At 31.4% G+C, this 12,736-nt stretch overlaps 1 protein-coding gene across 1 annotated transcript; it reads left to right on the forward strand.

Annotated features, from left to right (window-relative positions):
- Positions 1–7,806: 7,806 nt before the first annotated feature.
- On the forward strand, positions 7,807–11,321 carry LOC127717660 (uncharacterized). The gene is made up of 2 exons (XM_052223402.1): positions 7,807–7,924; positions 8,887–11,321. The coding sequence occupies exon 2, from the start codon at positions 8,894–8,896 to the stop codon at positions 10,877–10,879; it is 1,986 nt and encodes a 661-aa protein (XP_052079362.1). The 5' UTR covers positions 7,807–7,924; positions 8,887–8,893; the 3' UTR covers positions 10,880–11,321.
- The last annotated feature ends 1,415 nt before the right edge of the window (positions 11,322–12,736 follow it).

Consider the following 12,736-nt stretch of genomic DNA (forward strand, 5'->3'; position numbering starts at 1 on the left):
TGACAATAACTCAAAAACAGGTTGACCGATTTTTCTGAAATTTGCAGGGTACATAGAAGATCTTGTAGACTGCTAAAATGTTTTGCAATCTACACATTTATTTTTTCTCTATCTATACCGGTTTTCAAGATAATTGACAATACTTGCATTTTATCAATATGACAAAAAACTTGAAATTTGTAAATGTTTTTGACAACAATGACTGATGAATGAAAATATCTTTTTACGGGAAACATAATTCTACTTCATTTCTGCAGTTTAAAAAAGTATTGTTGTGCAGTAACCAGTATATGAAGGACAAACAAAAAACATGTCCCTCTTGTCCATTATAATTTTAGTCTAAATGGAAATGAGTTAGATTTTGACAATCCGCCCCTGTCAGATTTTGTCTATCTAAACTGTTTTCAAGATAATAGATAATACTTGCATTTTACCCCTATACCCTATGTTTTGCCGTGGCGGCTATGTTTGTTAACAAGTTTAATCATCAGACACAATTATTTTGTTAAACAAAATAGCCCTAGGATGATTGTTTCCAAGTTTGGTTTCAATTGGCTCAATGGTTGCAGGGGGGGGGGGGGGGGGGTTGTTAAAGTTAACAAATGACGACGGACGCAATGTAATGACAATATCTCAAGTTATAAGTGGGTAAAATAATCATTCAACGACAATAACTCATATAAGGAGTCGACTGCTTAACTCGCTATGTTGGCTTATTTATAGATTTTAATATCCTATATGCTATTTATAGTTACCACCTATCAACTATAGCTTTTGCAAAATTGCAAAAATAGGTAAATATCGTCATTCACTGGCAATAACTCCTATAAGTGCTGTTATCTGCGAAAATTTTCGGAATAAATGGTTAATAAGTATTTCAACAGTGTTAGCAATATCTCCTTCCGTAAATGGTTTAAAGCGGAGAAAATGAGCAGGTGTCAGAACTTCTATGGGTTACTATCCAATCGTTTCAAACCAATTCTGTTCGATTGAAACTAGAATAATTGTTCATTTTAATATCCTGGCTTTTGGTGTGTGCGTGTTTGTCATAGGAGCTTAGCCATTAGAAAATCTCGTTTTACTGAATATATTTCATGTTGCTAAATCTGAAATGTTTTCTGTAGTATTGTGTGAAATGGTGTACTGGTGTTTGTTCATATTTTTTTTTTTGCTTTGGTCTTGGTGTTATCTGTCTTATGTCAGCTAATTTTGAATGTTCACTTGGTATATTCTAGCTTATTTTTCTTATCAAAAAATTTTGTTTTTTATATTTATTTCAGGTTTGTTATGTGCTATACCACCACTGAATGTAATGTTAGCTGTCCATCTACGTAGAAACATTCGAATTAAATATAACATTTCTGGATCTATCCCAAAAGATATCCTTGCTGTAATTCTGTGTCCGTTCTGTACTTTGATACAAGAATCACAGCAATTAACAGACCATCCAATAGAAATAAAATATCCATCTGATATGGTGATAGAGAGATGATGTGGAAAACCAAATCACTACAGACACTCCCTCCTGACAGACAATGAAGTATTCAGCTCAACTAAATAACTGAAAAAGGCTGTGATTTGTCATTGATTATGACACACCAACAAATTGACAAAAAAAGCTTTGATTTGTCAATGTTCTTGACACTGACAACTAATGACTGAAAATAGATTTTTGCACAGTGTACCAAAGTATTGTTGCACCTTAACCTGTGTATAAAGGACAACTATGGAAGCAAAACATAAACGTGCCCTTCTTATGGAGGTATTCATTAAACTGATATTCAAATAAAACAAGCTTTTATTATTATTTTTTGTCCTTGAAAGGCAATTATGAGTGCAGATAATGAATAAAGATATAAATTCAGGTCTAAAGCTCTTCAGTACTTTTGGTTCCAAGCCGCCAGTACTGGTTCAAATTTCTATCAGTACTTAAGGTTCAAAGCTCTTTCAGTACTTAAGGTTCTAAGCAGAGATGTTGTTTGTCGTTTGGTCTTTTTCTTTTTTTGCCATGGCGTTGTCAGTTTATTTTCGACTTATGAGTATCTTTCGCCTCTCTTTTACACTGGTTTGGAGAATAGTTTATGTAATAAAGTGTTGGTTTAATGAAGAACAAACCATGCCTCACATTACGCTGTATACACACATGCACATATAATGTAAGGAAGAACAACCAATAGCTCAGCACGCACATGCCGTCATGTACACTAATAATGTGCACACACTGAAACGAATTTTGTATTCAAAATCTTTGAGATAAGGTATTACTTCTGGTACAGATATCATATAAACTTGAAATGATTGAAGATTCATGAAAATGAGGTCAAGGTTATATGAAACCTGCAAAAATAGACACCTTACAATCATTACATGCACCAAAAACTAAACATTGATAATTTATCAAGAACATGAGGCCAAGGTCATTTGACGAACACATATACCTTGCAATGATTAAATATACTGTAAATTCAGAAATCACTTCGTGCATTCATTGTTGCGAGTTTTGAAGAATGAAAAAATGAGATTTTTATTATTTCGATTTCTTGAAAAGCTACATACACATCATGTATTTGATATCAGAATGCGAGTTCTTAACATTGCGATACTCAATTAGTCGCATTATTCGCATTAATAAAAACCTCACAATAGTTTCTTAATTTACAGTACCAAATTCAGTTATCCTATTACTCATAATAAGTGAGAAAGTTACACAATAAAAGACTAAACTGTTGAGCAATTACTGAACCATTTAAATGAGTTCAATGACGAAGGAAATATGCCTGACGAAAACTTCAGAAAATTAGGCATCTGCATACACGATATAAAGTACCCAGGGCTTCTACATATAAATAAACGTTTTTTCAAACATTTTACAAACAGGCAGACAGACTGACAACCCTAAAGCAGTATACCGCCGCCTTAGGAGTGCGAGTATAATTACCTACTGTTCTACTGTTTTACAGTCCCATGTCTGAAAGTAAAAACAACGGAAGAGGAGTAACTCTAGGAAATAATTTGTCCTATGTATTTTTTAGTATTTTCCTTACACGAATACCTTAACAAAAAATTTATGTGTATATTTAATACTTAGCTGTTTCATATAATTTCAAACCCATTTTTTTATTTTTTTTTTTATCACTTTACCTGTTTGACACTTGTTCTGAACTCCTCATTGGTGGATATTGGATTATTGAATCACATTTTCCCTTGTATTTTAGATTTACCATAGTGAAGGAAAGAAAAAGATATCCATGTAAACAGAGAACAATTTTTAGTAGATAGAAAATTGCATCAAATTGTGTCTACATTTCACTTTAAAATATTAGAAGGAACATTTTGTCACTTCTAGTACCGTATTTCTCCATATCTGATAGTTACATTTTTTTTTAATATTTAAATTTTAAATGTTTAAAATGGTATATCTGTAGACTCAATGGAAAGATCTATATTCATAACATTTAAAAAAAAAACTCCACTCCTATCTTATTTTATATTCAGAATTACTCTCACATCAAATAAACCAATGCAAAGCACTAGTAAGTCAAATTCGTGTAATAACATAAATTATGAAATCAATTCTATAAATTCAAAAATTTGTTTATACATATATGAAGGCGATTGTTGAGTAATGGACATAAATGCAATATTAATTATTGCAGTTTCAGATTATGCTGCAGATGAATTCCGTTCAAAATTAAAAATGTTAGTCTTGAATTTTTTACTATACAAAACCCTTAGAAATGTTCGCAATAATAAAAACATCGCGCAAATAATTTAAATTACAGTTATCTGAAACCTCAATCACACTTAATGTCGAATAAAATTAAAAGTTTATTTGCTAGCATAATTTTATGCTACTTAAAAGTTTTTCTTATAATTCAAGCACCAAATATTATAAACATATATATCTTACAATTGAACATGAACTAAGATAAAATTTTCTGTTTCATTGTTGCATTAATGATTGCAAAAATTTTCAAAGCAGCAATAACATTTTTTTTATACATTTTTCATAAATATGACATTTATAACGAAAATGATAATTTTTTAGAATCCTAAATAATCAAATGTCCAAAATTATTAACCTGAGCTGATATAATCAAAAATACCTTTAACGTGTCTTTTAGGGTTGAAATCCAACAGCAAGTATTGTAAATAAAAAATCGTTAAGAAATATTGATAGAATATTCTAATTCTATTTAGGACCATATATCAAATATAAGGCTTACACTCGTTGGTTCAATTTTGAACAGACGGACACATGGAAGAACAAATAGACAAAGTCAATGTATTATAAAACGTACTTCATGACTGAGGTTTATATCTAAAGGTATACCTGTTATGCATCACAGAATCACACCTACTACATCTTGTACATCCACATAAAAAATAAATCAATAAAACATTAAAAACTGCAGACATGGTACTATGGATAAAAAAAATGTTCTCATTGCAGTTTTATATTTATTGTTTTAAAATAATGTTATTAATGATACCAGGCGTATAATGTTGTACGCCAGATGTGTGTTTCTTCTATGTTCTACAAAAGAGTCATCAGTGATGCTCGAATAAAAAAAGATTGAAGGCAAAATAAAGTACGCAGTTGAGGAGCATTGCTGACCTAATTCTCAAAGGTTTTGCCTAATGCAGCTAAAGTTGCATCCTTTTATCAAAATAAAAATATTTGTTTTCTCCTCAGTTATACTGCGGGTGTATTGCTTTTTCAAAAGTAGAACAATATATGGATATTGTAGACTAAATTTGCAACACATTAGTACTTGAGGGGTACTGAATTTGGTGCATTTCATGCAAAGGTGAACAGTATATACAAAATTCAGCACAGTACACAGTTACTTCAGGCTTGTCAAGATAATTTAATCAATTATCCATAAAAATCAATTTTTTTCTCAATCCGTGAATTAAATGAGTCCACAGTACTTCTTAATTGCTTTGATAAAAAAAAAGGTATAATTAACAAAAATGGAAGTTTCAAAATATGAAATAATGTTCTTGTCAAACTTCGTTTGATTTGACTGATGCAGAGGATGTTTAAAATTAGTGCACATAAAAAAAAAAACAACAAAAACAACAAAAAAAAACGACTATACGAACCACATAACCATCTGTAAACCAATTACACAAGTCCTAACCTTTTAAGTATTAGAGCATTACTAGTTTATTAATCTTGAACAAAGTTGTGTTGGTATAAAATATTATTTCCATACATCAGAACACACATTAATTTGTTAGAAAATGTGTTATGAATTGTTTAAATTCTGTTACCTGTACAAAAGAGAGTTGTGTTATCATTTTTGAAATCTATATTTTTGATTGATTATTTTCGCTATTGCTACATTTAATTAACAAATATTCTATTTTCTAACCATTTTGATAACTAATATAGTCTTTCTTCTTTTGTTGTAAGGTTTATTGTTTAATCCTTTACAATGAATATATTTATCAAAACTAGATCTATTTTTAAATGATAAATTTCGTTGTTTTATGAACAAGAGATTTTATAAAACAACAGTATTGATTATACTCACATGAAAGACTTGGATTATTTGAAAACATCAAAGCTTAAAGTCTAACCTTTAACTTAAATACAATTTTTATGATAACATGACATCTAGCTCGGAGGAGTCTATAATGACGAGGTTATATGATCTAATAGGAAACTTTGCACGAACAATATTATCCATTTTCTCTGAAAAAAAAAAGAATTTCAAGTTGTAGTCTATCACCGCCACTTAGCTATGCCTTTGTCTTTATATCCCCCCCCAAAAAAAAAAAAAAACGTTAACTCAAAATGCATGTATTTATAGTTCTTTGCATTTAAATACTATTTATATTTTTAGAAGTTTTAATAATAATAATGTTACAATCATCTGTGGTCAAATTCTGTCTAAATTGTATTATGTCGTTGCACAAAGAGATAAAAGTTTAAGTGAGCATTTATTGATTAAAGCAAATTAAAAACCTTGCTAAATAACACACATATTTCTCCCAAAAATACCGATTTTTTATCAAGTTTTTTTTTATTTGTCCCTCCTGAATTCCTTACATCTCTTCCGTTTCATTGTATTACAAAGAACAATGACAATAACAAAGTTATAGTTGTGTTTCAAAAGAGAGGCGAAAGATACCAAAGGGACATTCAAACTCCTAAGTCGAAAATAAACTGACAACGCCATGGCTAAAAAAGAAAAGACTAACATACTAACAACAGTACACAAAACACAACATAGAAAACTAAAGACTGAGCAACACGAACCCCACCAAAAACTAGGGTTGATATCAGATACTCCGGGAGGGTAAGCAGATCATAATCCTCATGTGACACCCGTCGTGTTGCTCATGTTAATACAAACCCGGTAATAAGTCTAATTCGGTGGGTCACAATCGGGGAAAAGGGGACCGGATTGTAGTTACGACATTTGGAACATATTCACTATCATCATTCTTTTAAACGGACATTCCATAACGGTCAACGAACTCATGATGAGGTCCATAAAATTTGCGAAGGGATGATTTCAACTTCACCATTTGGAACTCTTGGTTCAATAGCTTTCTTGTGTGCAGCAACTCTCTATCAAGGAAATCATGATACGAAATACAAGCCCTGGAATAGAAATGAAAAGTTCACAATTGGGAAGCTAAAATCATCTCTGTTGTTGTAAAGTTTTGTTTTCAACCGACCCTCATTGCCATTGAGATGTAAGTCAAGATATGAGACAGACTTAACTGTATCTGTTGTATTCTTAATCTTAAATTAGATGGGATAGATGCGTTAACATAGTCACCAAATTATCAATTATTTAGTGAGAGAACATCATCCATATAGCGGAAAGTAAAATTAAAGGATACTGCTAACTCCTTTTCCTTCTTCCTAAGAAGTTCCTGTTTGAAGTCAGCCTCATATGAATAAAGGAACAAATCGGCAAGAAGAGAGGTACAATTAGTTCCCATGGGGATGCCGATTGTTTGTTGTAAAACACGTCCTCCAAACGTAACAAATACATGTATGTTGTCAATCTTGATAATGTCCGTTTCAGAGAATTTTTTGTTGTGGTCATACAAAGACAAAATAATACACAGTCAGTCATTATCACCTCTTAATGTTGTTTTTTCAGATTTGATAACTTAATACTTTTAGTTAATATGACATCAATCGGGATTGAGTAACCTCTTTGTAAAGTTGAAAGGGCCCCAAAACATTCATTGCATACATGAAAAAAATAAGTCTTTTTGCTCTTGCACTGGTCTTTAAAATTATACCAGTTGTCTAGTTGAATTTTTGAAATAAACAGCTTCACGTCAGTAAAATATCCTACATGTACATTTTTTCTCTTTTCTCTATTGTTAACCCAAAAAAACTTAGAGCTTGTAAAACCGAATCTGAAATCTGATTGGAAGTCAGCCAGCATAGTATTGTACTTCATGCCCAATTATCTAAAACAATTGATAATTACGATTTCAAAAAAAGATAATAAACACATTTCAATATAAAATTATTCGTATGAAGTAGCAATGTCATTTCAAGGAAATGTGGATAGTCACTAGAAAGTGAATGGAGGAAATTAACAAAGAAATGTTTTTATTTCCTTATAAAGTGTTGATATTTTCCCTGTTCATCATTGTTTTCCTAACACTGATAATTGAAATAAGAAATCCCATTATTTTGGTTTCAGTTTTAAAGTTATCATCTACTTCAAACTTTCCAATGTTTCAAGCACTTACACTTATCCTCTTCCTCCTGAAAGGAAATACGAGACTTAATAAAGTCATATATCTATTTTAAAACAGTGACACAATTTGTATTACAGTCGTAGATAAGTTGACTACAGTTCAATAACTTTTTCACATTTGAAAACATTAACTGAAGAAGACAATAAGAAATAAGAAATTGGAAAAGAAATACTTCAGGGTAAGAATTTTAGAAATCATATAGATATAAGAAGATGTGATATGAGTGCCAATGAGACAACTCTCCATCCAAGTCACAATTTGCAAAAGTAAACCATTATAGGTCAAAGTACGGTCGTCAACACGGATCCTTAGCTCACACCGAACAACAAGCTATAAAGGGCCCCCAAAATAATCTATATCTATATTAAAAAAAAATGCGAAACACTTATGAACCACATCAACAAACGACAACCACTGAACATCAGGTTCCTGATGACTTATTTCCTTCTTTACATCTTTCATGATGAAAACGATAATATTTGTTCATAGGACACCTTTCCTCACTCCAATTGTCATTATTCATGTTTCTTGTTCAGTGAACTGTGAAATCTGGACCAAAACCTTATTTTTATGCATATAAATAAGTTCACATCATAACAAATATCTGTACAAAGATTCAAGTTCATGGTAAAATACATTTAACCAAAACTAAAACTAACATCAATGAAAAGACAGTCTGGAAAACATAATGACCCCTCAGATAATATCTGGGGAAGGAATTTGTTAGAAATTCCACAGGTTACGTCTTAAACTTTCGATGTTTCCAGAATCCAAGCACGACAATGCTCTTTCGTCAGTTCCCTTCCAAATTTAATAAAAAAAAAAAACTACTGCTAATTTTGTTTTATATTGTAAAAGTTGTAATAACAAAGATACCAAACTCCAAAGGAAATTCAACACGGAAAGTCCTTTATAAAATGCATATGGCATAAACAGAAGCTCAAGCACATCTAACGAATTGAAAACAACTGTCATATTCCTGACTTGGTACAAGCATTTCCTTATGTAGAAAATGGTGGATTAAACCTTGTTATAGCTAGCTTAACCTATCACTTGTATGACAGTTGCATTGAACTCTTTATTGAAAGGTAAAGAGATTGTTGTTTCTTAATTTTAATTTAGTGGTAACTTATTTTGTAGAGTGAATATGGAGATAATGTCCACATATAATTCGAAGTGTGAATCGTTGAAATTTTACACTTATCTATGCCAAAATATTGGATCTGACGAAGTTGTGAAAATTCGGAGATTAGCTTTCACTATTTTGGATTTGGGACAATCATTTGGTCATAAAACAATAACCAGTGGAAGTAAAGGTGAAGGACTTGATTTGAAAGGCAGTGATTTGGATATAATGGCTCTCTGTCCATTTTTTAAGGTGTATGAATCAGAAAAAGAAGTTGTTCTTGATGGTCTGACAATTCCCTTAGTTATGGTCACTGATGAGACCCATCCATGTTTTACACAATTATGTCGTCTAAATCACCATGGAGTATATAACCTTTGGGATTTGTGTTTTAAAGAAATACCTTTGTGGCAAAAGCATCCTCTTGGATACATGCTTTCAAGTGAACAGTACCAACTGCTAATTATGTCACTTGCTGGTCTCAAACTTGCTGAACTCAAACTTCCAAGTTTAGCGAAAACGCATGGCCCGTGTCTAACAAGTTTCGATGACCAATTAGATAAGGTAGTGTGCCTTAAATGTGATCAATGGCTATTTCAAACACAGCCATGGATTAGAAGACCACGTACTGCATGGCCATCACCTGAAATCATATCAAAAATAATATCTTGTGGCGTGCTATTTGTTCCAATTGGATGCAAAGGATCAGCAAATGAAAATCTGGAATGGCGAATTTCATTTTCTGTTGCAGAAAAGTTTCTTATATATTCTTTCAACCATACACAATTCTTATGCTATGGTCTGTTAAAAATTCTGCTGAAGGAAATAGTAGAGAAACATGAAGATTTGAAAGGTTTATTGTGTTCATATTTTTTAAAAACATTAATGTTTTGGATGTCAGAAGAAACAGATCCAAATTTATGGCGACCAGATAATATGATACCTTGTTTCATGGCATGTCTACAGAGATTACTGTACTGTGTCAGATATTCAATCTTGCTACATTTTTTTATTTCTGACAATAATTTTTTCTACTCACGGTTCAATGCTATGAACAAAAAAAAATTAGAAACCATACTTTCAAATTTATATGAGCGAGGAATTAATTGTTTTGCTTCTTCTGATACCCTAAAAGACTATCAAAGCCAATACTACAAAGTCACGCATCTTTTAACACGATTAAATTTTAAAACATTTGAACTATTTGTGGATTTATCAAATTTAAAGAAAATACATATACTATATCATTGTCTACATCATTCCAGAACTGGTTCATGTCAAAGTCTATTTGCATTGTATTTATCAAAGTCATGTTGGTTTGTTCCACATGCTTCAAATTATCTTTATACATGTTATAACTCAGAAAACAAACATCAATACTCGAAGTACAAATATGATCTCAGTCATTTATTGATAGGTGTACATTCAGATGCAGTGACAGGATGGCTGACTTTAGCTTCATATTTCTATGTTAAAAAAAATTACGTTGCCTCATTGAGATTAATAAATTATGCGTTGCAGAAATACACAGATGAGAAAATTTTTACTGGATCTGGATTCACCAAATATGAGTTAACATTTATCCAAAAACATGTTCTAAATCTGATGAAAACAGAAAAGTTGTATTCAGTATTAAGATCATTGAGAATTGAAACTCTTACATTTGGCCCTAAGTCATCAATAATTCCACAAGAATTACAACTAGATGTTACAAAGAGCCGTACATGTTATAGTTCTTTACCATTTGCATATTTCCTTGGTTTCTTATGTAACTACCATCTACATGACATCACATCATATAGACGTTACTTACAACAACTTATACTAACAAAGACAAAAGATAGTATTCATGTAAATTTATATAGAGTGAATACAGCTATTATGTGTGGCGTAGCTCATCAGTTAATTGGTGAGGCATATTTTGCTAAAGGATTGTTTCAGGAAGCTGCTAGGCAAGATAAGTACAACTTTACCAGTGCAGCAACAAGGTTGTCTAGACTCACATGATGCTGATGGATGTAACGCGTCTTTTGATTGGCTGACAGTGTATTGTCTATCAGCTCATAGACATAATTTTGTCATGTGACCGTGACGTCACCAAAGTTTTTTTATGATTTACCCCGACTTAAAATTATAAGGATTGACAGAAATTTTTTTTCTGTCGAATCGAAATAACATAAAAATGTGGTGCACACTTTGAAATAACACGCTTCGCGGAATATTCAGTGTGCACCTAATTTTTGACGTTATTTCTTCATAGACAGAAAAATTATTACAGTCATTCCTTAATCATGGCTATTAAATTTTTTTAAAATGCATGATACATTAGATTTCTATCTTCTATTTACTTACCGGAAATCTCGAGATTCTCTTAGTCATGTGACATTATTTTCATAATAATTGGGAAGACTGATTATTTTTTAAACATATTTCTTGCTTTTAAGACTAAATCAACTCAGATTGTTGAATAAATGCTTTTTATATGTTTCTGAGTATTATTTAGAATTATAATGAAAACACTGACAAAAGTCAACAGAAAGACAGCAGTAAAAGAAAATCAAATGTGTTAGACTTGAATAATGTAGAGGACAAAGTCAATAAGAGACCAACCTACCCCAGAATACTATAAATAAAAATTTGGGATACAAGTCAGTGAGACAGCAACCTACCAAAACCTCGTAAAATTATGAAAATGGATGAAAATGTTGGGTTAAAACTTTTAGGCATTTTTCATCCTCAATGTTCACCAACTTCGTACTTTTTTGGCTTTTTTAACTTCTTTTGATTCGAGCGTCACTGATGAGTCTTTTGTAAACGAAACGCGCGTCCGGCGCAAATATTAAATTTCAATCCTGGTATCTATGATGAGTTTATTTAAGTCAATGAAATAGATTTATGAAAACATTCAATACATATGACTATCAAATGCACTGTGGGGTATATGTATTTAGAAAGGAACCTTCAACAAAAAATACTTTGAATAGAAATGTGGGATACAGGTCAACGAAACAGCAACCTTCAGGACCCTCCAACACTTATAAATGTACATGGAAGTGTAGGTATAAGTCAATTAGACAGCAATTTACCAGAACCTCCAATAAGTATGATTATGAATTGAAATGTAGGGTATAAATCTAGTTGAGACAGCAACCTATCAAATCCCCAAACAAATATTACTATGAATGAGGATGTTTGTTTTAGTCAATAAGACAATAAGACAGCAATAGACAAGAATCTCGAACAAATATGATTATGAATGAAAATGCTTGATTTTAGTCAATGAAACAGGAACGTAGGAAACATCCAACATTTATGAACATGAATGGAAATAACTATTAATTTATCAAAACATCTACAAAACATGACTATATAGGTTATAAATAAGTCATGCAGTTAGCAACCTATTAAAATCTAAAAAAAATACTAGTAAATGGAATGTGAAGTAAATCATTTAGACAACAAAGTACCAGAACCTCCAACAAATATGACTATGAATTGAAATATGAGAGATAAGTTGTTGTCCCAAAACCCCTAACAATTATGACTAAGAATGAAAATGTGGGAAATATGTCAATAAGACAACAACCTATCGGAACCTCAAACAAATATGAATCAATAGTAATGTAGTTAATATGTTGTTTAGTAAGCTCCAACAAAAATGATTTTGCGTAGAACATGTAGATATATTTAACTACGAATGGAATTATAGGGTATAATTCAATGAGACAGCAATCTATTCAAGCGTCCAACAAATATGACTATGAAGGGAAATATTTGTTGTTAGTCAATAAAACAGAATTCTACGAAAACATCCAACAAATATCATTCTCATTATCAATGTAGGGTATAGTCATTTGAAGGCAA

This window comes from Mytilus californianus, unplaced genomic scaffold, assembly GCF_021869535.1.
Source record: "Mytilus californianus isolate M0D057914Y unplaced genomic scaffold, xbMytCali1.0.p SCAF_10, whole genome shotgun sequence".
Classification (NCBI taxonomy): Eukaryota; Metazoa; Mollusca; class Bivalvia; order Mytilida; family Mytilidae; genus Mytilus; species Mytilus californianus.

Excerpts from the sequence above, each read along its gene's own strand:
- LOC127717660 (XM_052223402.1), top strand. The coding sequence starts at position 8,894 with ATGGAGATAATGTCCACATATAATTCGAAGTGTGAATCGTTGAAATTT.